General features: G+C 37.9%; 1 protein-coding gene across 3 annotated transcripts; it reads left to right on the top strand.

Moving 5' to 3' along the window:
- The first annotated feature begins 60 nt into the window (after window positions 1-60).
- LOC149948118 (uncharacterized) lies at window positions 61-23,768 on the top strand. Of its 3 annotated transcripts, none has more exons than XM_090172986.1 (17): window positions 61-566; window positions 634-696; window positions 777-841; window positions 12,746-12,799; window positions 13,769-13,822; window positions 14,100-14,161; window positions 14,230-14,319; window positions 14,597-14,746; window positions 17,826-17,973; window positions 18,048-18,198; window positions 18,269-18,386; window positions 18,848-18,879; window positions 19,025-19,067; window positions 19,151-19,393; window positions 19,452-19,583; window positions 20,798-21,069; window positions 23,301-23,768. In XM_090172986.1, exons 1-17 carry the CDS (start codon window positions 483-485, stop codon window positions 23,406-23,408), a joined length of 1,869 nt encoding a protein of 622 aa, XP_090029112.1. In that variant the 5' UTR covers window positions 61-482; the 3' UTR covers window positions 23,409-23,768. The 3 variants fall into 3 exon arrangements, with proteins under 3 accessions (XP_090029112.1, XP_090029111.1, XP_090029113.1); XM_090172985.1 differs by having other exon boundaries at window positions 19,142-19,393; window positions 23,301-23,764; XM_090172987.1 differs by lacking the exons at window positions 61-566; window positions 634-696; window positions 777-841 and adding an exon at window positions 4,364-4,854 and having other exon boundaries at window positions 19,142-19,393; window positions 23,301-23,763.
- The last annotated feature ends 257 nt before the right edge of the window (window positions 23,769-24,025 follow it).

The following is a 24,025-nucleotide window of genomic DNA, read 5'->3' on the forward strand; positions in this document are numbered from 1 at the left end:
AGTGTGGGGGGAGAGAGGGAGTGAGGGGGTTTTAAGTGTGTAAAGAGGCCTGTAAAACTTGGAGCAATTACCCACTTCCCTTTAGGCTAGCCCCGAAGGCGCGGTAGCTAAGCCAAATATTATTTCGGAACGTCAGACGTCCACGGTTTAAACAGTTTTTAATCAGCAATATTTATAGTTGACAAAACTTCCGTCGGGGTTAGTAATATTATATTTAAATTTTCGCGTCTCGTATAGTGTGTTAGCTCGTGTCAATTTCTACATAACGGTTTTTATTTCTTATCTATCGCGTATTCTCGGAGATACCGAATGTCACTGTATCCAAAAGGACTCGACCGAGTTCCGTAATGATGTACGAAGGTTTTTAGTTACGCGCGTACAATCTTCCGGGAATTTACCTAACCTAAGAGTTCCGCTTTTAACTTTATCGCGAGGGCCGTTCGTCATCGTCAACGAGAAATGAGTTAATTTTGGCGTCACAAATGAGCTGGAGAAAAGTGTCCCTGCCCGACTACGAAACGGTCCTCAATTGGGACACGGACCAAGTTTTACAATGGCTTCGAAAGGTTTGGATATTCTTCTTTTCTTTCAGCCCCAAATATTATCATCGTCATCTTTATAATTTATCTCTAGAATGGCTTGCAGGATTTTAACGAATACGCCACTAATTCGTCTCTTACCGGGGAGAAACTTTTGGTACGTCAATTTAATTGCGGTAGAAAATTTTCTTCACCTTTGACATTTTAAAACGGTTTTATTTTCTATTTTGATGCTAGAAATTCGGAGAAACCGAAATATTGTTCCATCAAGACCTGGTGGACATAAACGTCACCAAAAAGAAGTGAGTAATCAACCGTAATTCTAGATTCAACCCGTTGTCAACTGACACTATTGTAAAGCTGAGGATCGGGGGTAAAATATACGCTTTGCTCTTATGTAATCGACAGTCGGGTGACCTTGAGCGTTATTCCGTTTCCCGACGGAGAGATGAATATCGAAAACGCGTATTGTTTCAGTCACGCACTGTTTGAAGATGACGCAAAGAGTCAAATGAGTAAAAATTGACAGTGTAGTGAAATGGTGTCATCCTTTATCTTGTCATCTGTTATTTTTATTCAATAAAAATTAGTATCTCGAAGCCGGCATCTCGCCAAAATTATAACAATATAAAGTCACCCAAAAAGGTTTCTAAAAGAAAAATTGTCGCGTTATCACTCCGCAGTATACCGATGACGCGATTGAAGATGGCGATGACATAGTTTTTAACCCCCCATCAGCGTCGTTCCGAATTACCTCTTCTGAATATGTAACACCAAACAAAGCTATCGTAATAACGGCGGGCCTTTTGCAAAATTATCCTTTAAAATTTCTCAGCCTAATAGCCGGCGTTGCCAGATGTAAAAAAGGAAATTAAACTTAAACGTTATTGAAATTTTGGCAAATATATTTCACTAGCCTGTTTTAAGAATTTGGCGAGTTTTTAAAAATTAAAAGTTAATTTATCAAACATGGCCGTTGTCATCGTCAAGATTTAATTTAAACCTTTTTGGGCGGAACCTGAGTTAAAAATGTTAGTGGGTTCGAAAATTATTGACAATATGGTAAGTCATATCAGAATTATTGAAAAAATGGTACGGGTACTACGGCCTGTTAAAATTATTGCAAAAAGGGGTACCATATAGCACACTGGTGAAATTATGAAACGTTCCAAATTCCTAGCTAGAATTATCGAATTGTACCATAATTATGGTACGTCTGGCAACTCTGTTAATAGCCAGGGCCAGATTAAGCGATTTTTCGCCCGGGGTTCAAAGTAATATGCTCCTCTAAAAAACCAAGAGGCACTTAATACTTTTGTTTTATAGTCAGGTTACTCTTAAAAAATGTTAGAATAATAATCGATAAACGAAAATATTGTGTTCAAACTTTTACTTTTTATTGCACATGGTATAAAGAAAGTAACATGATCACAGAATGATTTCGGAAATTATTCCTTTTTTACCAACACAAATTAAGCCCAAAAATTTTAGACGGCTCCATCTAGTTGCTTAAAGGGCCATACCGGCGTTCGAAAAAATTTGGCCTGGGTTTACCACGTGGCAGCAGATAGGACCAATCATAATCTGGAAACAAGCGCGGGAAACTGGTTAAATTCAAACGCCGGTGTGTGATATTTTGGCCTCATAGTTGTTGTCTCACTTTTGGGCAATAGGGTCTAGAAGTTGGGTATTGGCTGTACCCCCCCCCCCAACCCCCCCAATTGTGATAGAAAGAAAAATTAAACATCAATCGATAGGCTACATCGTGCCCTAAGTGGTTGTCGCTCTCTCAATTTTGGGCAAAGAGGCCCAAAATTTGACGGGCGGATTGTGTGTAGTTAAATGTCCGCGACATCTCTTTAACCTCCTCCTCAAGTTACTCCACGGTTATTATTATTTAGGCTAGCAGATACAGACGGTAGTATTTTCTAATTTGGTGCGCCCCCAACAACCTCGCGCCCGGGGGCCAGTGCCCCTTTGTCCCCCTCCCCTTAATCTGGCCCTGCTAATAGCTCTTACATTTCACCTTAAATTAAATCGCGATTTGTTTGGGAAGACTTAAATTTTCTTTATTTAAGCCTAATCTAATCTAGCCAATTATAACGGGTGTTTGCCCATTGTCAATACTGAGATAACGAAGTTAACAAGGAAGACCAATTATTAATATGTTTCCTGCCTTAAATCATTCTGTAGATAGCTGATGTAGGTGGGTTTCTTTGTTACGCAGGCTTCGAATGATTTAACCTCGCTGGGACTTTGATTAGAATGCATCTGTTACAGACTGATAGTGGTCGGGATAACAGTCCAGTTCTTGCGCCTTAGCCTCGCATCGCGAATATCTACTAGCTTCAGTTTCTAATAACGCAAACTCTTGGAAATATTTTAAGCTTTCAGTTTGTTCCGCAAAAATTAAAAATATTTCTCGAGGCTATCGAATGGTGACAAAATTTCGATATTTTTTCCGGCATATTTTGTAATAAAACAATCATCGGAGTACGTGCCGCTCTGGTTTGAGTATACTACCGGTTTATGAAATTTTGGTAGACTTTCACTTTTATGGATAACGTCACGTTCGTAAATTTGCATTTTTAAATTTTCCGTTTTTTTTTCGAAAACAAATTATTAATTATTGAAAATTAATGGTGCCATCAACCTCATCGTTTTTTGTAAAGACGACCGTTGTTTATGTTTATTCTTCTTATTTTCGGCCTAAAGCAAGTTTTCCAAAGGCGTTTGAAATAACGAAAAAGCTGAGTTTCTGCCGATGTGTTTTGGTGGCCTGTTGGAAATCGAAGAAGCCCGTTTTAGGGCCGCTTTCGAAACAGCTTAAAGGGAGTATCTTTATCCTTATGGTGGATCAACCAATTTGATATTTCTGCGACCATGTTTATCAGAAGCAGGGGGTTATTGGCGCTAGTGACGTTAAAACATAAGTCTATAATATTGTTCCATAAGTTTGTCACTTTGGGGAATATTTTACTGAGACCTAGTAACGGAGTGACGTCATCACAAGAAAATATCCCCCTAGCGAGGCGCTGTCAAAGGCTACGTGGGACGCGTTAGCGAGTGGACGCAAAACGATGACGAAGCCCGTAATGCAGTCGGTCTCGCGAATAGCTCTCAGTAAAACTTTGGCGTGTTAAGAATAGGAAGTATCACACTTATGTAACAATATTATACACTTATGGTTAAAATTTATTATCAAACCCATCAGTACCGATTCAGCAATAGCAAAAGATAAAAGTACAGGTTGACCGTAATATTTAAAACTTCGCGTAGTCCCTAAATATCGCGTGGAAAATTGAATGCCTTTAACTCGCGGAAACCGTAATAAATAAAGTTTAAAGCGGTGTAATTAATTTTGTGCCTAGCGGTATATTCGGTTTGGCTGTCACTTCCGTCTGTCGCAAAGGTAATGGTGAAAATGAAATAAAAATAGAGATAAAAATCTTTATAAATTCCCCTTGCCTCTAGTTCCCCTAAAATTGGAAACTTGAAATATAGATTGACATCTGAACGGAACGAATAACCCCTCGAAAATTTCAACCGGTATTCTGCTTTATATATTACTACTATCTAGTTGAGAATTCCACTTCCCTTTGCAACGCGTTCAGTGCGCGGTGATGTTTCGAATCAAATCTCTTCCTATTTGGCGGGAAAATTTGGGACAACACTTAAAACTTTCTCAACAAACTCCGTTCTACGGTATATTTCTTTCGCGTTTGGGGTACTCGCGGGTTGAACACCTTGATGGCGCCCCCCCTCAATTTAATAATATAAAAAAGATTTGATACCCCTCCGCGTAGATTTTTCCTCTTAGGAGCGCTGCCAGGTGAAGGGAGATAGGGTTTGACCCAAAATCTCGCCCGAAGCCAAAAAACTGGCTGAGTCGCTTTCTTCATCCAGTCAAGCTTCGGCTGAGTTATTGGCGTAGTCATTGCGAGCCCGCTCACCTTCCGAGGTAGTCTGCTCTTTTCTCCTTTTTGACTAGAAATCTTAATATCGTTGTCGCCGTGACCCGCCCCGTTGTTGATTTAGTACGCGTGTGCCATGTAAGCGTAGGCGTGGCGTTCTCGAGGGAGTGCTTTCGTTAAAAAACGACGCAAAAAAGTGAACCGAAGACGGGATATTATTGTCGGGAATTCCCCCCGTCGTGTGGTCCGGCTATGCCCGTTTCCGTGGCGCAGAGGGCCTCCTTGTGGCTCAGACCCAGTTCGCCCAAAAAGTTTCAACGCAGGCTGTCTCGCAGTGTTAGCGCTCTGGAATTACGGATGGATTTAGCCGAATTGGCGGCCTACAAGAACAATGTCGGATTGTGAGTAACCCTTTTTCGCCTTTCTCGATACCCGGTGTCTGAACTTCTAACTTTAGCCCATCACGCTAATTAGGTCTGCGTCCTAATAACCGTCAGCGTGAGTCATTTCCTAACTTTATTGACGATGACGTTTCGCTGTCTTTAAATGTATGGACTCAATTACGCCGCATGTGCCCGAGACCGTTAAACGGACAGATAATGTGACTTGCTGGGCAAAGCCTTGCCCGATTATAATATTAGGCAGTTAAATTGACTCAGATAATTTTATTGATTGACCAAAATCGTGTCTAATACCCCTAATTTGGCATCTTTTGTACTAAGGCCGAATTTTAAAACCTTCGTGGTAACTTTCAAATTGGGATAAACGAGTGTATGAGCTATAAAAATTAACTATTCGTCGAGTAATTTATTCGAAACTTTTCGCGAAATCAGAAGAGGCGCGGAGGAGTTCTCAGAAAAATAGAATTCCAAAATATTCCGTTGGTGAAATTCTCCGATTTTATAGTGAATCCGCGTATCTAACAAATATTTTAATTCCATACTTAAAATACTAATGATGTAAGGTTGTAAATAGCGTAATTTATATTCGATGGTTTCGGAACCTTTCGCGATGTTGCCGGCCACCCCCGTTCGGCCAATTGCTTGTAAAAACAGTGTCAAAGTCGACGGCGGAATTCTGAAATTTAATACCTTTGGGCAATCATCGGCGAACTGATCCTCCCGTTACATTCTATTAAACAAAGATACCAATGTTTAGAATAGTTCTCGATCAAATTCGTTGAGTATAAATCAAACAACGAGTAGCTTGTAAAGATTACGTAGAAATAGGGAACGGGAAATAGGTTTTAGATATTTATTTGGAAGTTCTTTACTTTCACCCCCCCTCCCCTAATATTATGGCGTGTAGTAGGATACACGACGACGAAAATGTTGTCTGGGCAATGCTAAATTCAAATTTTAAGCTAATCACTGTGGATATTGCGATATGGTACCTAGTGAGCGAACAAACATTCTAAATGATATTCACTTGCATTTCAGTGTAAGATAAAAGTTGCGAAGTCGTGTCGCCTACAGTAGCGGCGGCAGCAACAGACCGGGGTAGGCCTGGCCCAACTTGAAATTTCGGTAGGGGCCTCCAAAATTTAATATATGAGCCTCCAAATTATTTAATATCAGAAAATTCTGTAATTTTTTTACGAAATAATTTATTTATTTATTAATTTTTCAATATTCAATGCTGTTTTTATTCCTTTCAAAGGTACAAGTCACTTTTCTTTGACAGTAGTTTATTTTTTAGTTCTAATTTTTTCGTCGCGTACCCATTTTACCCAAAAATTGAAACCACTTTCTTAAAAAAAAATTAAATAATCCACGTGTACGGATTTGAAAAAATTGTGGTTGGCCTACCTCCCGAAAAATCCTGGCGCCGCTACTGGTCGCCTACTACTCCCAATAATATCTTGGGTTGCCGAAGTAAAGACCATCCTTTTATTTAAAAATGCTTTCTTGACGCTTAAATAAAGAATTTGATGACATTACAGAACTGGAAAATATTTAGAACTTATTTAACAAGAATATTTGCCAGCATTCCTTAGATATTGGATGCTTCTTTTTTGGTTAGTGGACGGGAACTAGAACTCTGTTACAAATTTAACAACACGTAGGACCTACTCAGCTTTATTATTTTAGCAATAATGGGAACAACAGATGTTCAAGAAATTCCGTTGGATCAAATGGGTACAATTTACAAAGTGGAATACACGTTATATTTGAAAAGGGTGCTACGATGTTTATCATCTGCGAATCATATATTCTAGTAGATCTCGAAAAGATTGAAACACGTGGTAGCCGTACGCGGACATTGTCTTCCGGATCTTTCGCAAACATGACACCACCGTCAGTTTCATGGTCCTTTTCAAGTAGCATTGTTAGGGCGTTAATTATCGCAACAATAAGGCCTTGTCCCAACGGTCTCAACTTTCACCGCGAAAGTAGCCAAGCGTAAAATCAACTAAATATTATTTTCTCACATTTTAGCGCGCGCTCATTTCGCCTGGCAATGTTTGTCTCGTGTTTAAATTGGTGTTTTCGTTCAAGTTCTAATTGGTTTATCCAGAACGATATTAATTAATGAAATATACGTACTTTTGGGCGGAATGAATCGAAAGTGAAGGACCCTGACGTTATATCGGTCAATCTGGTACTTTCACCACTTTCGAAACTCGCGTCCATCCATCGTGACGGACATTCAACTGACCACCAACCCTCCCCCTTTTTTTCTCAACTCGCCGCGTCGCTAAGATGGTAATGACGCGTGTTATTGGAATATTTATCTTTTCCTTAATAATAAAAAATGATCCGTTTGACGTATTTGAGACGAAACCCGCCGTTAGCCGACATAGAGCGTAAAGGCTAGATTACCCTCGGTACTCCCCCGTTCGAAGTGGCGAGTGACTGGTATGATAAGCTCGGATTCATCTCGACACTCATCTTCACGCGGAAATTAGTTTCATTGGCGCTTCGGGCCGTTTACCCGTCCTTTAATTATAGGTTTTCCCTTAATAGCCGCGATTCTCATTACTCTATTAAGTTCACCCACTTTTACCCAGCCACAATAATAAATTCCAGATACTTCCTCGCTATCTTGGTACAATGTCTTTGAAAAATGCGTTACCATTATAATTTATGCGTAGAAAAATATTTAGCCTCTTTCTGTTAATTTTTTTTCCCTATGAATATTGATCGGGTTCCACAATGGTGACAATACTGGTATTGTTCCCGCGTGACCCGTTTATTTTTGTTAATTAATTGATCAATTTTGCGCTTTCGTTATCTTTTAATTATTATTGAACCAAGATGGGGAAAAAGTTGAACTGAATAGACGCTTTTGCTATAACAGAAAGTGTATATTTTTTAATTATTTAATAACTTAATTGATTTTTGGATTCAGGAAAATCATTATAACTTTTAAAAATCGCTTCCAAGTCGATTGTTACAATTTATAATTCCATTGTATTTATTTAATAAGGGTGACGGAAGTGTTTATTTCGCGACTTTAAAAACTTTATTTATACCTTCGACGGTTTTCTGGAAATTATCCAAAACCTTTTTTCGCGAGACAATGGGGGTTAAAAAATTTATTTTTAAACTGTACAAAAATAACGTACTCTTTTAGACTTCGGTAAATCCGTCTCTAGAGTACGGGTACAATTCTTGGCGTAAACAAAAATTCTTCGTTTTGAATTTCTCTTTTTATGGCCCGTGTACTGGTATTCGAGCTAAACCTCGGTTGATCTTTTTATCCGTATAAGGCAAGTTATAGGTGTGGTTTTCTTAATATTTCAAAGGGAAAGAAAGAAGAAAACGTTTAAGATGTAGTAGAATTCAGGTTTTGGAAAGGTTTCGCGAGTTATTTTACCGTACTAGAGGCCTCATTTCGCGTAGTGCCGTACGAATCAACCTTGAAGACGCCGTGTTTCTTTAAAATTAACGGGGAGTGTTTATTATCGAGAATACAATGGATTAATTGCCGGAAACGTTATAGATTTAAATAGTATGTAAATTGCGGGTACTCGCTCCAAAAAAACGGCAATTTTCCATTGTACAGTTAATTTCTTTTCGTTTAAACGGGGTTTTTGTTATAAAACGGGTAAGTTTTGACAATAGCGAAACCCGGCAAGTTCATTTTTTCCCCGTTACAATAACACGGTTTTGTTTTAAACGCTGTTTTTAAGAATTTAATCGGGTTTTGTAAAGTGTCATTAGAAGAATTATACCTTTTGCTATTTCGACCGTCATCCCTAGAACTGATGTAGAAATTTCGCGTATTTTTAGTTTAACCGGAAGTTTTTACCAACTTCTGGTTGGGTTACTTACATATCAACAAACGTTTTTGGTTATATTAAAAGTAACTTAATAACCATAATTTCGATAGCTTTGTTTGAAATGATTCTGTTTCGCCAATGACCATTTAAATTATAACGGGTCTAAGGACAGTTAATAACTTTCCGCGTGATGTTTACTAGTCTTTAAAATATGAGGTACCAGTGTATGAGAAATCGCCGCAGGCAGCCAAAGCTTATTGAAATTTTAATCTCTTTCAACAGTAAAAATAACGTTTACTTTGGCTAAATTATGATAAGTTGTTGAATCGGAACAATAAATTGACTATTGTAAACACTTTCAACAGTAAATATAACGTTTACTTAGGGTAAAATTATGAAACGTTATTGAATCGGAACATAAAATGAACAATTGTAAACACTTTCAACAGTAAATATAACGTTCACTTTGCGAAAATTATGATAAGTTATTGAATAGGAACATAAAATTTACTATTGTAAACACTTTCAACAGTAAATATAACGTTCACTTTGGTCAAAAGTATACGTTATTGAATCGGAACATAAAATTGACTATTGTATATTCAACAGTAAAAATAACTTTTATAATAAATTTTTGAATCGGAACATATACTTAACAAATATTCAAACACTTATTTCGGAATTTGATAACTAATATTTATCGTTAACAGAAATTGTTCAGTGTTATACATATTTTATTTCGTTATGTTAATATATATTAGAGATCTAATGATTAACGACTATACGTAATATGCCATTTCCTTTTGACAATTAGTAAATGACAAGCTAAATGGCACCTAATTAACTTCCAAAGTCAATATGCCCATCTTTTATTGTCTTTTCCTGATTATATTGAGCACCCACTGAGAGCGCCGGAGAATGAGTGAAGACTTTTAAAGGTTCACCTGAGAAACGTGAACTCTTAATAGTGGTTTAACGGCCTTATTGATATTCGAATTCTTCGAAAATCCCGGTAAAGGTTAAACTTATAATAGGGGTCGAGGGTGCGAAGCGTTGGTGGAATGGGTTGAAAAGGAAATGTTTCTCGAGGAAAAAAAAGAACACCCACTAAACGCCATATTTTAGTAGGCTTAAAACTATTTGATCTTTTGGGAGCAAAAACTGTACACGTAGTCCATTCACCTAACAATAGGTTGTTCACTCGCATTTTTTCGCGCTTTTGTGTAAAATCGCTCGCGTGTGCTCGAATGAGATAAACTCGTTTAATCCTGTTATTTAATTTTTAAGGACTGTGCAATTAAATTATAGCGTGTTTCGAAGATAGTTCTTCCTGAATTTACACTTGAACTTCGGATAATTTATTTCACTTTTTTAACAGCCGCGTCCACTAACGGTTTTTAACTGCTTTAGTTAAACCAGAAGCCTCTAACTCCCTATACCGCCAACTTAAAACTTTTGAAACGAGTTGTTTTCGACACTGAGCACAGAAATTAACGCGGCTTAGGACTTACAAATCTCATGAGCGCTATATTTAGTCTTTGTGGCGAAAAAGTAGTTTGCTCTCCAAAACGTCGGTTGGCAAACCTGAAACGTAAACGCGAAAAGTGGGCAAGGCTTAACATTCTTCAAAACGTATTGAGCAAATTATACGGAGATATCGCCTTAAAAATCACGATTATTGTTCATTAGTATGTGTATTTATGATAGCAAATAATAGTTTTAACATTTATTACCGTAAATAATGGATAAATTATCAAGTTCAATCAAAACGAGGCGAGTCTGAAAATTTAAAATCTCCAGCAAAATCCTATGGGAATTCTACGAGCTAAAATATAAAAAACCGTCTGAATTTTTCGAATGTTTTCTCCACTACTGCTCGCGTATGAATCGAGGGACTATCCAATCATTTCAATGTTAGAAATTTTGAACATTTGATTTCAGATTTCAAGTTATTTCAATATTTAATTGATAAAAGCTATTAAAGGTACTAAATTTACGTGATATGAAGTGATTTCACTGCTGATTTGTACACCTGATGTCCCTCGGTATATATATATTGAGAGGACTATATTTTCTGGTCACATATCGCATTAATAAATCTGTATCCCTCCGGAATACCTCTAGTCCGAAAACGACTCGTTTCACGATTTTGGGCGAGTTAAACTTATTTATTATACAACAAGTTCTATTTTTGGTTTTGGTCTATATCGTTTGAAAGTAATTTAAAATGCGAAAAGAAACATTGTGAAATAATCAAGAAAGCTCTGTTTATGGTTTTGCAAAGGTGTTTTAAGTACTTTTAACGAGGTGTTTAGAAATAAGGTACAAAAAGATTCTATTTCGAGCCCTCAAACGTGCCATGTAAAGCTCTACTGCAAAGCGCCGGTCCAACCGTTTCCCCATTTTGCCAAAATCCTGTATAACAGTACTGTTACTTAAAATAAAAAAAAATCGGGATTTTTCCCTGCCAAAGACTTCACATAGAAAATCAAGATTTAAAAAATTTTTAAAATCCCGCGGTCAAGAAAGGTAAATGTTCGACCATTCTGTTTCTTTTAACAAACACCTGGTTAGTTTTATTAATTAAATTGAAGGACACTTTTTCCCTCCCATGAGAAAATCAGGTTAACTTCAACACAATGAATCTCCTTAACAAATAAATACTGTTACCACACTAGAAAGAACGTGTTTGGTAACTCATCGTAGTTGGAAAGATATACTTTATATTTTTAACATAATTTTCGGCCTTGCCAATTTTATGTCCTAGATTTTAAATCCGAATCTGATTTTGGTTTTGTAAATTATGTTTTTCGCGCTTATTTACGGTATTATGTAGATTTCGAAGCCATTTCCAGATTTCAAAAATTGTCAATTGTGAAGAACAAGCCCCCCTCTTTTTTTGTTTTTAAATGAAAGCCCAGTTTGTAAGAAGTACGATGGTATTTTTTCAGTTACCGCAAATGATTATTAGTTAAGTGAACACGTTTTGAAAATCGCCAATTTCAATGCATTTTCGTAACTAGTGAAATCGAAAACTAAATATTGGCGCCTAGCCATAACGAACCAAGTATTAACCAACTTAACCTATCGTAGCCCAAAAACGGCCCGACCACGTGACACCTAGCGAACCACTTTTTTCCCTATAGTGTTGTCGTCTTAAACCCTGCGACGTCACCATTGTAATTTGCCTATTGATAAAAAACGGTAACTGTTATGGCGGCCACTATTAACACTACAGCTGTGACGTTACAAGTTTTCAAAATCGTATGAGACGACAACACTCGATACTATCGTCGGCGCACAGCGCTATAACGATACAATCTCAAATTCCCGATAACTTTTTATTTACATGTTTGCGGATAATAATCAATACACCATTAAATTCGGCGTAAAAAATTCTACCAATAAATCGTAAAAAAACGAAAAAAAGGGCCCAAAATATTTTTCTATAAAGTGTATAGGATTTATTACCCCCTTGCTTATGTAAACTTATGATAAATAACCACATTTTGAACTTAAATTAATCGCTGAAGGAAATATCTGAAAGCAAAAGTTGAATCCAGTCTCTGAATTTATAAATCGATTTTTTAATATCGAATTGAATACAATTGAATTTGTAAGCAGTATTTCCGTCGACTGGACAGTACGCTATCAATCTATGCGTGTCGAATGACACGTATTGTACAGTAACCAGTAACCCCCAATCATTTGTTATAAAATCCAATTAAATTTTTACTTTCCCATATCTGCGGAGAATTGATATTGATCAAATATCCCCCGCAGTCACCAAATTATATCTCCGCGATGGAGAATATAACCCGGCTTTCAGTTGAGGTTTTTTTCACATGATATCATCTCGGCCCAAAAATTGGCGCCGGGGGGAAGTGGATGAATTAAGTGACCACTCAACTAACGCGATAATAACGCGAGATAACTTCGATGACTGTCGCTGGAGTCTCCTCGCTTGACGGGTCACTCTCGCGTGGTGTCGGCGTGTAGACTGTCCGGGCTATAATTTGGACTTTTTTCTGGTTAATTTATTCTCTTTCCCCCTTTCTCTGTTCCAGGCAACTGTCCAAGTGTGTCAAAGAATGCAAAAGCCAAGCTTCCCATGCCAAAAAGTAAGCAACAACCACTCGCTCTTTTAACCGGAGTGTTTTGTTTTCGCCAAACTCCGGCGGTTTTTTTTGAGATTGTTTACCAAGAAATTAATTTGGCGCCTCGGAATGTCAGACGTATAAATTATAACTTTCATCCTATTTCTGAGGGTTTATCTGTATAAGTATTCGTTTTTGAAACTTTACGGCTGCGGTGTGTGTTACAAGGGCGTTGCGTTGTTTTCTTAAATTCGCCGTGACGTCAAGACGTTCCTTTGAATTAAATTTAAAATATCGATAGCCTGGTAGCCTCGCGCGCCTTTTATAATTTACATAAATAATATTAAATATTATAAATACGTGTATTAAAAGATTTTTAGTATTCCAGGAAATTAATTTTCACAAATATTTTTTCCTAACATAAGGTAAAATTAATCGAAGAGTGTTATCAGGGTTTTATCTGAGACCCAACTGCTTTTTCATTAACCACTAGCCTTATTGGCTGATAACTATATTACCAATTTCTAAATCATTTTACCTTATCGCGAAGTGAAATTATGATCTACAGGCCCAGACTGGCTCCTTTGGGGGCCCTCGGCTAGAGACTGAAGAGGGGCCCCCTTATCGGGTGGTGTGGGGGTATGGAATAAAAATCTAAACGTTTAAAGTGTAATAGATTCTACGTGCACATTAATTTGAAAAGCCAAACGCGTCTAACGGACCTTTAGGAAAAATTTATTATAAGCAATTTGGGGCCCCCTTGAGCCGGGGCCCTCGGCGATCGCCGACCAGCCGACCTGGCCTGTCCGGGCCTGATGATCTATCTCATAAAACGTTTCTTTACAAATGAACAAATTTTCACGCGTTATACTCATCGTAGGAAAATGGGAAAAAACTGGCATACTTCTCAACTCCCCCCCACAACTCCTTCAAATTGTTGCATAACCTTTTAAAACACCCTGTATAAACTAAAATTAACGCTATCTTTCACAGACAAATATCCAAATGTATCTCGGAATGCAAGGTTCAGGCAAATAATTGCAAAAGGTTTGTTGTAAAAACAACTGTTAATTAAAAAAAAAACAATGAAACTGGAGAAGATCACCCGGTATAAATTTATTATTTGGAGACGTTTCGATTAAATTTATATTAATAGACTTAAACAAGTGGATTGATAAAGGGCCACGGCTCGAAACGTCTCCAAACAATAAATTTTATACCGTGTGATCTTCTGCAGTTCATTGTTTTTTTAGCATACTATACCATGGTAATTAACTGTTAATTATACCGAGTTGTTAGCTAATTTTGTTGTTTTTACGTAAAGGGCGGTGAATAACAGTTTGAAATCGAAGAAAGAAAAAATATCGCCACAAACAAGTTCAAATGGTAAGTACGATTAACATTTAACTCCAAATAGTAGACAATAAAATTTCTAAATCTGTTTAATTTTGAAGGTGAGCAAGACAGCGATCATTCGGAGAACGACTGGGACACGGAATTTGAGAACAGCGACGACGAAGATGAAGAATCCGCAACCCCAACTAGTAATTTTCAACATTAATTTCCTAATATTCAGTGGCGCATTATCCATATGGCTGACTAGGCTGAAGCCCGGGTCCCACCAAGAGCAGGGGACCATGTACCACAAGGTGGTGGTCTAGGGGCCACCCTCCTACGCAATTTTACCCGGCCACCTGAAATAAAGGCAAAAAATGTCGCTGGATGACTTGGGCCAAGGGTGGTGCCTAGGGCTCTACCATGGGTTAATACGGCACTGCTAATACTTGGGGTTGAATTAACGTGAATGAATCTATTGATTAGGTGAAGAAGCCACTTCTAATCAGGAAGCGAGCGTCGGGATCGGACAGAAGCCGCAAACAACACCCAAACAAAATGGCGTTTCAAAAATCGGCTCTTATAACATGCAAGTTCAAAATCAGGATTTTAACAGCAACGAAATCCCCCAAAATAGTAAGTGGTTTTGGAGTAATTTGCCTTTTAATTTTCAGATCGAAGTTCAGTTAGTCACCTTGAAATCGCCCACTTGATTTTTTTCCCGAAGCGAGCCCCCGCGAAAAGTTACGTAAAAACTTTTACTCTTAACAGCGACGTTTTTCCTCCGTTTGGCTTTGATTGGAAGCCCGCGAAGTTATTTGGCGTAAAAAGTCAAATATTTCTCTTACAAGCCCTCCTTTATTTGCTGCCCACTCTGTTCCAGTCGAGCGATTATCAACCTACCGCGTGAGGGTAGGTGTGCAGCGGCGTGTTTCTGGCCCTTCAATTTTTCCTCGTCATGTACCCGACTTAGCCGCTCTCGATTGTAATTAGCCGAATGTCATTGCTCAGCTTTTTTTGCACACGCTTATTGCCTTCCACGAAAGCGGATAACAACGTTACCACGAACTGAGACCGATGAAACGCGGGGGTCTTCTGGTCTTTGCCAGTGGTAACGGGTTAGGTCTATTTCGAGTACAGCCTTGAATAGACACAGCGTCTTATTGTCTATTAAACCGTTACGCTTAACCATTAATGGTACACTCATTGCAAATCAACGCGAATGTAACTGAGAAAAAGCCACGGATGATTATTGATAGAATTAGTAAAATAGCCATGGACCCCATTTGTCGACGTTAACGCGTTAATAGTTTGAAGGCTACGCGACGAAATATTTGCGTATTTCTCTTGCAAAACCTAGCAATTTCAGTCTTTTTAGTTGCATGTCGGCCTTTTTGAATTTAGAACAGAGAACGCCAGCATAAAAGTAATTAAAGGTTAATTTTCGCTAGGATAAAAACGCTTTGATGGCGAGCGTCGACGAAATTTTCATTATCGCCAGTAATGTAGCGAGTCGAGGGGCTGACCACTATCCGTAATCGGTGTACAAGCCCGTAGCTTTGACTCTACTAAAGCGATTACGTAATCGATTACAGATTAAGCACTACCAAAGGCTGTAATCGGTGTACATAATTTAAGGAAGTGGTTAGCCCCTCGTAGCGAGTAAAAATACTTAAAATCCACTTCCGCTGCGAGCATTTTTATTTTCCGTGTCGATCTGTTTCCAACAGATATTTTTCGCTTCCGTTTGGAAATCCCGCTGAATAGGGACTTGGCATTTTGACGTCATAAAACGTCGCCCATGCTTTTTATTAAAGATAAAAAAAATATGGTATACCATAATGGCAGCCATGGCTAAAGCTAGGAAGTGCTATTGGAAATTCTCCGCTAAGTAATATTTTCACTCTGGCAAGTATCGTACGCAGAATGTGAGCTCTTAACTCGCTAATAAGGCTTTATGCTTAAATACAAATTGGTTTTCGTTAACGCGAATGCTATTATCGACCCAAAAATGTCTCCGTTTCCACTAGCGCAATGTATTTTTCGTTACACGCGTAAAAACGTTAGTATGTCCCAAAGTTGAGTGCCACGCCGTTACGCCCGCTAGTGGAAATTAAGCATAAGCTAAATGTAAAATTTTGCGCAAAAGTTGGCGCAAAGAACTATCCGTTATGCTTAGTTTCCACTAGCGTGCATAATGTGTTTTTCATTACACGCGTTAAAATGTTTGTACGTGGCACATTTGAGATTCGGAAACCAAGCGTAAAGCTTGGTTTCCACTAGCGCGCGTCATAAGGCCCAAACACACATATAGAATGGAAGTCATGGCGCATGGGCGCGTGCGCGAAAATTCGCAGGCGAAATCGCTTGCAAACCGTATGTGTGTTTGGGCCTTAAAGCCCCATTTTCATGCTCGCTGGTAGCGGATAAAAATCGTCAAAATTCGCTTCCGCCACTCGCAAGCGTGAAAATAATGCTAAAATATCTGTTTGAAACAGATCGACGCGGAAAGTGAAAAAGTGTATATCTGAAGCGGATTTTGTCGATTTTTACCCGCTACCAGCGAGCATGAAAATGGGGCTTTAGGCCCTATTCTTAGTTCCCACTGGCGCGTGTAATAATGCATTTTTTCTTTACGCGCGTGAAAACGTTTGTACAAACCGAAGTTGAGTAAAGCGCCGTTTCCGGTGTTAATGGAAATTAAGCTTAATACAGTCTTTTTACGTTGACTCTTGGTATCAAAATGTTCCTTGCATTTCGCTGTGAGTGCGAATGAACCTGGTTTCATAATTTATGATAATTATTTCTTGCTACCTTATATTATGAAACCATACGCAATAGAGAGGTTCAGGAAAACGCGTTGGTAGAAAGTGGAGGATAAAAGCCGTATTGCTATTCGCGATCGAAAACTATCGCTACGCCCCCTTTGGTTCTCCATTGAAACGTAGTTAGGTAGCATCTAAAGCAGACGCTATTAGTTTTTCCTCGTCGTTATTCGTAAATTTGACTTAATAAATAATGATACTTGCATTTTAATATAATTATTGCTTGATTATATTTCGATAAGTTTATATAAGAAAAAACGTTCTTATGACTTTTTAATTTGTAGCAGACGCTAGATCATAGGTGCAACCTCGGAGAAGCTAGGCCACCTAGACTAGTTTCGGTCGCGAATAGTACGCATATTGATATGTAAACACAGCCTTCCAATTAACGTTTTGCAAGCGCAGGCTTTACCAGCCTATTCAAATCATTCGCTTATAGTGAAACCAAGAATGTATATAGATTAACAGAGAATATGAAACTTCGGTTTTCGTGATTCGAGGAAGATAGTCTCCGTCTACAGGAAGGGAGCGTGTTATCGTACCGGAATGTCTCCCCCATTAGGAAGGGGGAAAACGTTTGCGAGGAAAAGCGGAAGGGCGTGGTTTTGCTTTCAGGAATCACGAGGGGTACATGATGCTGTCCACATGTTCTCGGCTCACCTGAATATATTCTTGGTTCAAGTTACCTGTATAATCCGAACTAAAGACGGTAGTGGTTAGGATTGTATCTTTATTGAAGAATAGCCGCGTTACTCACAGTTGCGTAAATACCAATGCTGTTCTCAGTGCAACTAACTATAGGCCGATGAATTCGTTATCTTATCGCGCGCTGTTTCTGATTAAGAGTATGTTTGCGCGCTGAAAGCCTTTTCATTACCCGTTCTCCGCAGGTCCAATGGTAGTGCTCAAACAAATTAAGAGATATCCGGACGAAATTAGTAACGACGACATTCCAAAAGAGATGCCTCCCGCTAGACCCCAAATATCACCGAAACCAAACACCGGGATACCCAAGCCTCCGAATACCAATTTTCAAGAGTAAGTTATCTGTTTAAAACCTACAAATCCCAGTAACTTGATAGGGCATCTAAGTACTTTGGTAACTTCAATAGGTTGCAGAGGAAACTGCATAATTCTATGAGCCCGACTAGTTACCCTTCGTCTTCGCTGAGAAGACCCTGTACGGAACCTCCGGCACCCCCGACACTAACTGCAAGCCCAACAACGGAACTGCCACCGTTACCATTAACTATGCCTTTTGAGGTAAATTGACTACAAATATATTATTGCTTTTGTAAGTGATACAACGTCTAATGGATTTTTCTTACCCTAGGATAATGAATATGAAACTCCAATAGGATTTCATCCTGAACCTCCGCAGAGTGGTTTTGTCAGGGCCTATCCCGCGTATCTTTATCCTAGTTCTAATTCTTCCACGTCAGATAGTCAAGGTAAATTACCACTTTTTTTTTTACAAATTTAAATCGTTATCATCATTCAGACTAGAACGCCGAAGCGAATTGTTTGGTGCTAATGATGATGATAATAATAATCAGCTAGGCTAATACCCAAGGCACCACCTTAGGCCTAAGTCATCAAGTGACTTTTAAAGTCATTAATACAGGTGACCGGGTTACAATGCGTAGGAGGGTGGTGGCTAGCCCTTCATGTCACGTGAGCCAACAGCTACCTAACTATTACCGTTAACCTCAACAAGTTTTATATTGTTGAAACGTTATGGTTCGAACCATACCAAAATGGAGCCTAAAGTGGCGTTTTGAACATGACTTCCAAATTGTGATTTAAAGCAATATGGTGTTGTGTCATTGTGCCTACTTCTGTCATCTTTTAAATTACACGCCAGTTTATGATTTAATCTTGATTTATAAAATATTTATATTTTTTAATTTAGATTTTTCCGATAGATACGAAATGATATCAAATGTAAGTTAGTTACGCTTGTACCTATAACGAAAATGGGCAAATCACAGATTGTTCCTTATCATAGTTATATAATCTGTGATTGGCCAATTGGTCATGCCAATGTTACGGAGCAAAAAATAAATTTCTTTAATTTTTTAATTCTCAGCCCGACGATTCAGGAACTGGTTCTCTGGATACCTCAAATAACGGTAATATTGTCATTTCAATTAAATATTTCAGGTAGAAATTTGATTATTTACTAGAAATATTTTGTTTTTCGAAGATAATCAAGACGTCAAGAAAAAAGCGTGTTTACTGGCGAATGAATTTCGATTGACTCGAATGAACAGTAACAGCAACTTTCCCAAGCAAGTGCCAGCGGCTGGTCCCGCAGTTGTTGATAGTTACCTCACGCCACCTTTACCCATTAAAAGCAAACCACTGAAATCCTCAAACAGTATAGCCTTTTTGCAAGATAAATTGGCGAGCCTAAAGATATCAACAGGGAAAAATAATAACTCATCCAACCAACCAAGTAAAGACTTTACATGGAATTCGATTTTGACATTTTTAATAAAATTTGCGATTTATAGATTCCAAGGCACTACCACCAAAACCAAATGGCATGAAAGTAGATTCAAAGCCACTTCCGCCAAAGCCTAATGAATTTTTTTCACGCGTACCATCCATTCCGGATCCCAACATCCAGTCGGTCACTGTCAATGGTAAATTCATTTTTGGACTTATTCGTCTTACTTTAACACGACCATCAATGTTTTCATTTCTGGCTTGAATATCGAACTATATTATCACTTTTTCTACCATCTGGCGCTAGGGTGGCTTTGCCTTTCGGCGTTTTACGTAAACATCTAATCCATTATTAGGAAGCAGGCGTTTGTGGTTGACTTAGGCCTAAGGTGGTGCCTGGGGTATTAGCCTTACCTTGCCTTGCTGACAACACGTTCCCACAATTGCGCGTTTTAACGGGCAAAGAAAATTACCCATAATTCTTAGAAAAATAAATATACTGCCACCTAGGAGCAACAAACGCAATACCCCCACGAGGAGAACGCAACCCGTCAAAAGTCGTGCATTTTCGTGGGTACAGTTTTGATTGGTGCGGTCGGAAGGGGAAAATACGGAAATTGTCTTCCCACCCGCCCGTAAAACGTTCAGCGAAAAGGCTAGTCCAATGAAATTTGTACACAACACTGCGTTAGCGTGTTTAAAGGATAGCTGCGTTCTCCTTGTGTTTGTTGCTCCTAGCTGCCACAAAATTAGTTGATAATCGTAAATAAAGGTATTTAATGGCCAATTAAATATCCATATTTCAAAACGTTGCACACCAATTGATAGATTTCAAGATTATGTTTTTGCGCGTAACAGTACCTTTACATTGTGAGGTATAGCAGGCATATTTACCTGCTTTTAAACCCTAACATGGCAGCGTATTTGCACGCGCCAAATGAATTTTAAGATCTACCAATGAAATTTTTGGGCGTCAGCACGTGACTAACGTGATAAATAATGAAGCCCCTCCTATAGGCGCTTCAATAAAACATCTTCAAAGAAATCGCCAAGAAGTAAAATTTACGAGAGCCTGAACCTGCAGGTCACTGTTTATATAGTGCTTGTTAAAATAATGGGAAACTTTTCACCTGTTAATAGAACGTCGTGTTTTTGCTAAGCCTTAATATGTAAAAAAAAGCTAACTGGTTAAAAGGAAACACTTGTTGCGTGCAAGTGAAAAGTTTCCATTATTTCAATATGCACTATATAAACAGTCCTGACTCTCGGAAATATTACTTCTTGGCAATTTCCCTGAAGAAGTTTTATTGAAGCGTCTATTCCCGCGACTGAGGCCAGACTACCTAATGCAGTTCGATATTCATGGTAGAAATTAATAAATAAATAACACGAATTAATGTATAATTTTCAGGTAAAAGGTCGCTTCCTTCTCCGCCCTTACCGACTCGAGACGGAGATGCGCTGGAAAGACAACCCTACTTTTACGAAATAGAGAGAAACGAGGCTGCACACTTGGTTTTAGGTTTAAGACAAGACGGAGCCTTCCTAGTCAGGCCCAGTCTACAGGGAGGAGCCAACAATCCATTCACGTTAACACTAGTCCAGTCTGGGAAAGCGTTTCATCTAAATATACGAAATAGCAAAGGAAAATATGCACTAGGAAAGGAGAAACCAAAAGAAAAGGTGCGTTTAGTTGGTTTTCGTCTAGGAATCTTCGCAAACGCACAAAAATCTCCACAAAGAGTCCTTCACATACCTTCTCTGTTAAACCAAAAGTGTGTCAACTCTACATTTGCGTTCTTTAAAATATTTACTGAGAGATAGTCTCTCAATAGACTACATACTAGTTGACTAAGTACTAGCAACTTAATATTTAGTCTATGGTCTGGTGCAATTTTCTCTCCTATTTACTCGCCCATAGACGTACGTTCTAAAACGCCTCACTCGCCGGCGCTGGCCGCGCTGAAGTGGAGAAAATTTTCAAATTTTGATTACGTATTTTTAACCCTCTCTCCCACTATCTATTTTTACTTGGCGACAAGCTCTCAGTAAAAATTATACCATACTGATACACTTTTGGTAAGGGCCGTTTTAACTTTTCCGTAGGCCTTAGGCAAAAATCTCTTATTTTCCGACTTTTCCGACCTTCGTAGGCTCTAATGTCTCTTAAACTTTTCTTAGGCCTTAGCCACTTTGCATAGTCCATGGGCCAAGTAATGATAAATTTATCATTACTTGGCCCATGCCTAGTCTGCCTCATGGATAATGCGGCCCTGCTTTTGGGTCTTCTATAGCTTTTGGTAAAATTAACTAATAGCCATAAATAACTTAACAAGTTCGAGGTTATATTCCCTTTAAACTAAGTTATTATTCTCGTATATTGTCGATTTAACTGCGCTAATTTTTAAAAGTAGCCCCAAATAAATAGAAACCAGACGCATTCACATATTGCCTACAGGGAAATATGGCAAAAAGGGGCGAAATCCACCCGAGGTACCTTCCTATTTAATAATGTTTGAGGTAGATGGCGACACTATAAAGTTTATGAAAAATAAACTTTTTTAAAAAGTTCTTAAATAATTACTAAATTATAGTATTTTAAATTCTTATTAAAAATATATAAATTTTGTAATTTAAATTAACAATTAATTTTAACAGAAGTTAACACTCTCCGCCATAGATGGCACTATAATACGATTTTAAACTATCCAATCAGGGAAAATAATTTTGTATTTTAAATCTCGACAAAACCGTTCTCCACTAAAAACTGAAAACTTTCAACCAATCGTTGAAAATCAAAATTATGACGTCATGCTGCTATCAGAGCGCCATCTACTAACAAATAACGCCATCACCACGTTACCTCGGATGAATATTACCCCTTTAAAGTCGTCTTTGCCCCTTAGATTTTGTAAATCGATCTAACTTACTTTTCAACCTGGGATATTTGGCCACATAATTTGGTGCGGGAGGAGAGGGGAGAGAAGGGAAGGTCAAGTGAGAATAAAATATCGTCTCACGCTACACGTCACCCATTCCTTTTCAAGTAAAGAGAAGAACTTGTACAAAATGGAGCCATATGCAGGGCCGGATTAACCAATAGGCCGAATAGGCCTGGGCCTAGGGCACCAAGCCTACAAGGGGCACCAAGAGGGTTCGATAAAAATAAAAGTACAAACCTTTAATCATTTGCTTTTCACAAAATATTTTCCGGAGTAATTTTAGTAAATGCGTCTACCCTATGAACCAAAAACATTTGATTGTAACATTCTCTGACGGACTGCCGTCTAGCCCCTGATGACATACTAAATCTGGCAGCAAAATGAATTTTCCTTCCATTTCTCAATTATAAATTGAGGAAGCGCCTAGCTCGCTATTGAAAGAGGGCACCAAAATTAACTTGGGCCTAGGGCCCCATAAAGTCTTAATCCGGCCCTGGCCATATGCCCTAGATACAGACTGAAAGTACTTGACATGGCTGTGTTTTTTTCTTCACAAACATGGAGATAAATAACTAATAAAAAATTTCAAAGTTTAGATTAGTTAAATTTATTACCTGGCAGCAATCAACTATCAGGCTACATTTATTTAAACCTATAGACTTATACTCAAGGGAGAATAGCCTTTCACACGACTGACGCCACTAGAGGTCGATTTTTATATACCTCAATTCTTATGAGATGGCGCCAAGAGCTTGAAACATAAATTTTAAATCTGAAATTCGATTAAAATATTATTTGATGTCTTCTTTTTTCGAACTTTTTTAATAGTTTTATACAAATACCAATAATCAACAGTGCGTACTGGGTTGGGTGTTATTTTCTATTTCAAAAATGTTCTTCAATTAAAATTCCATGATTTCAATAGTGTTTCTTATTAAATATTAAAATAAATTAGTTTTTATGATATTACAGGTATTTGATTCGATACCCGAGATGATCTCGTATCATAGAAATACTGCAATTTACGTTACTTCGCAAGACTACCGAGGACAAGAGTGTTATTTACGAGTGCATCCCTAAAAGCAAACTTAATAGTATTTTGTTGTTAATTTTATTAGCTCCCCTATTTGGTATTTTTTCTTTGTAATGCAATAACATTCAACGTGTGCTAAAATTCAACTATGCGTTTGTTTATAATTTAAACAAAATTTTGAGCTTGTATATGCGTTTTTTTTAATTTTCTTACATAGCAAATCTATAATTTATAATTTTGTAAATTTATATTAATTTTATATACTCAACTAATAGATGATAAAAATAAGAAATATTAATATTAAAAACTTTCATTAATGTTTTTGAAATGATGCGATTTTAAGAAAAAAGGGATAGTCCTAGTCATTGCCTTTAACAATGTTTGCTTCTTGTTATATTTTATGATGGCACATTTCAAATAATAATTGTTTTTAGAGTAATTATTGTGCCAAGTAACGACAAATTACTTGTTTTGAATAAATATTCTATTTTATTAAATATAATTTTTAATTAAAACACCTATAAGCTTCCAGTTTAGAAAAGATAGCGCCATCTACTTTAATACCTGTCAACTAAATGTGTGAAGAAATTGCAGCCGACTTTTGAATATTAATGTTCTTTAACTGAAACGCTCAACTTTTATATCAATAATTTTGAATGAACCG

Source organism: Leiobunum rupestre, chromosome 4, assembly GCF_980474605.1.
Source record: "Leiobunum rupestre chromosome 4, qqLeiRupe1.1.hap1, whole genome shotgun sequence".
Lineage (NCBI taxonomy): Eukaryota > Metazoa > Arthropoda > Arachnida > Opiliones > Sclerosomatidae > Leiobunum > Leiobunum rupestre.

Coding starts and splice junctions, on each gene's coding strand:
- LOC149948118 (XM_090172985.1), top strand. CDS start 483: ATGAGCTGGAGAAAAGTGTCCCTGCCCGACTACGAAACGGTCCTCAAT. Junction 14,162..14,229: donor GCCACAAACAAGTTCAAATG/GTAAGTACGATT, acceptor TTAATTTTGAAG/GTGAGCAAGACAGCGATCAT. Junction 21,070..23,300: donor AGGAGAAACCAAAAGAAAAG/GTGCGTTTAGTT, acceptor ATGATATTACAG/GTATTTGATTCGATACCCGA.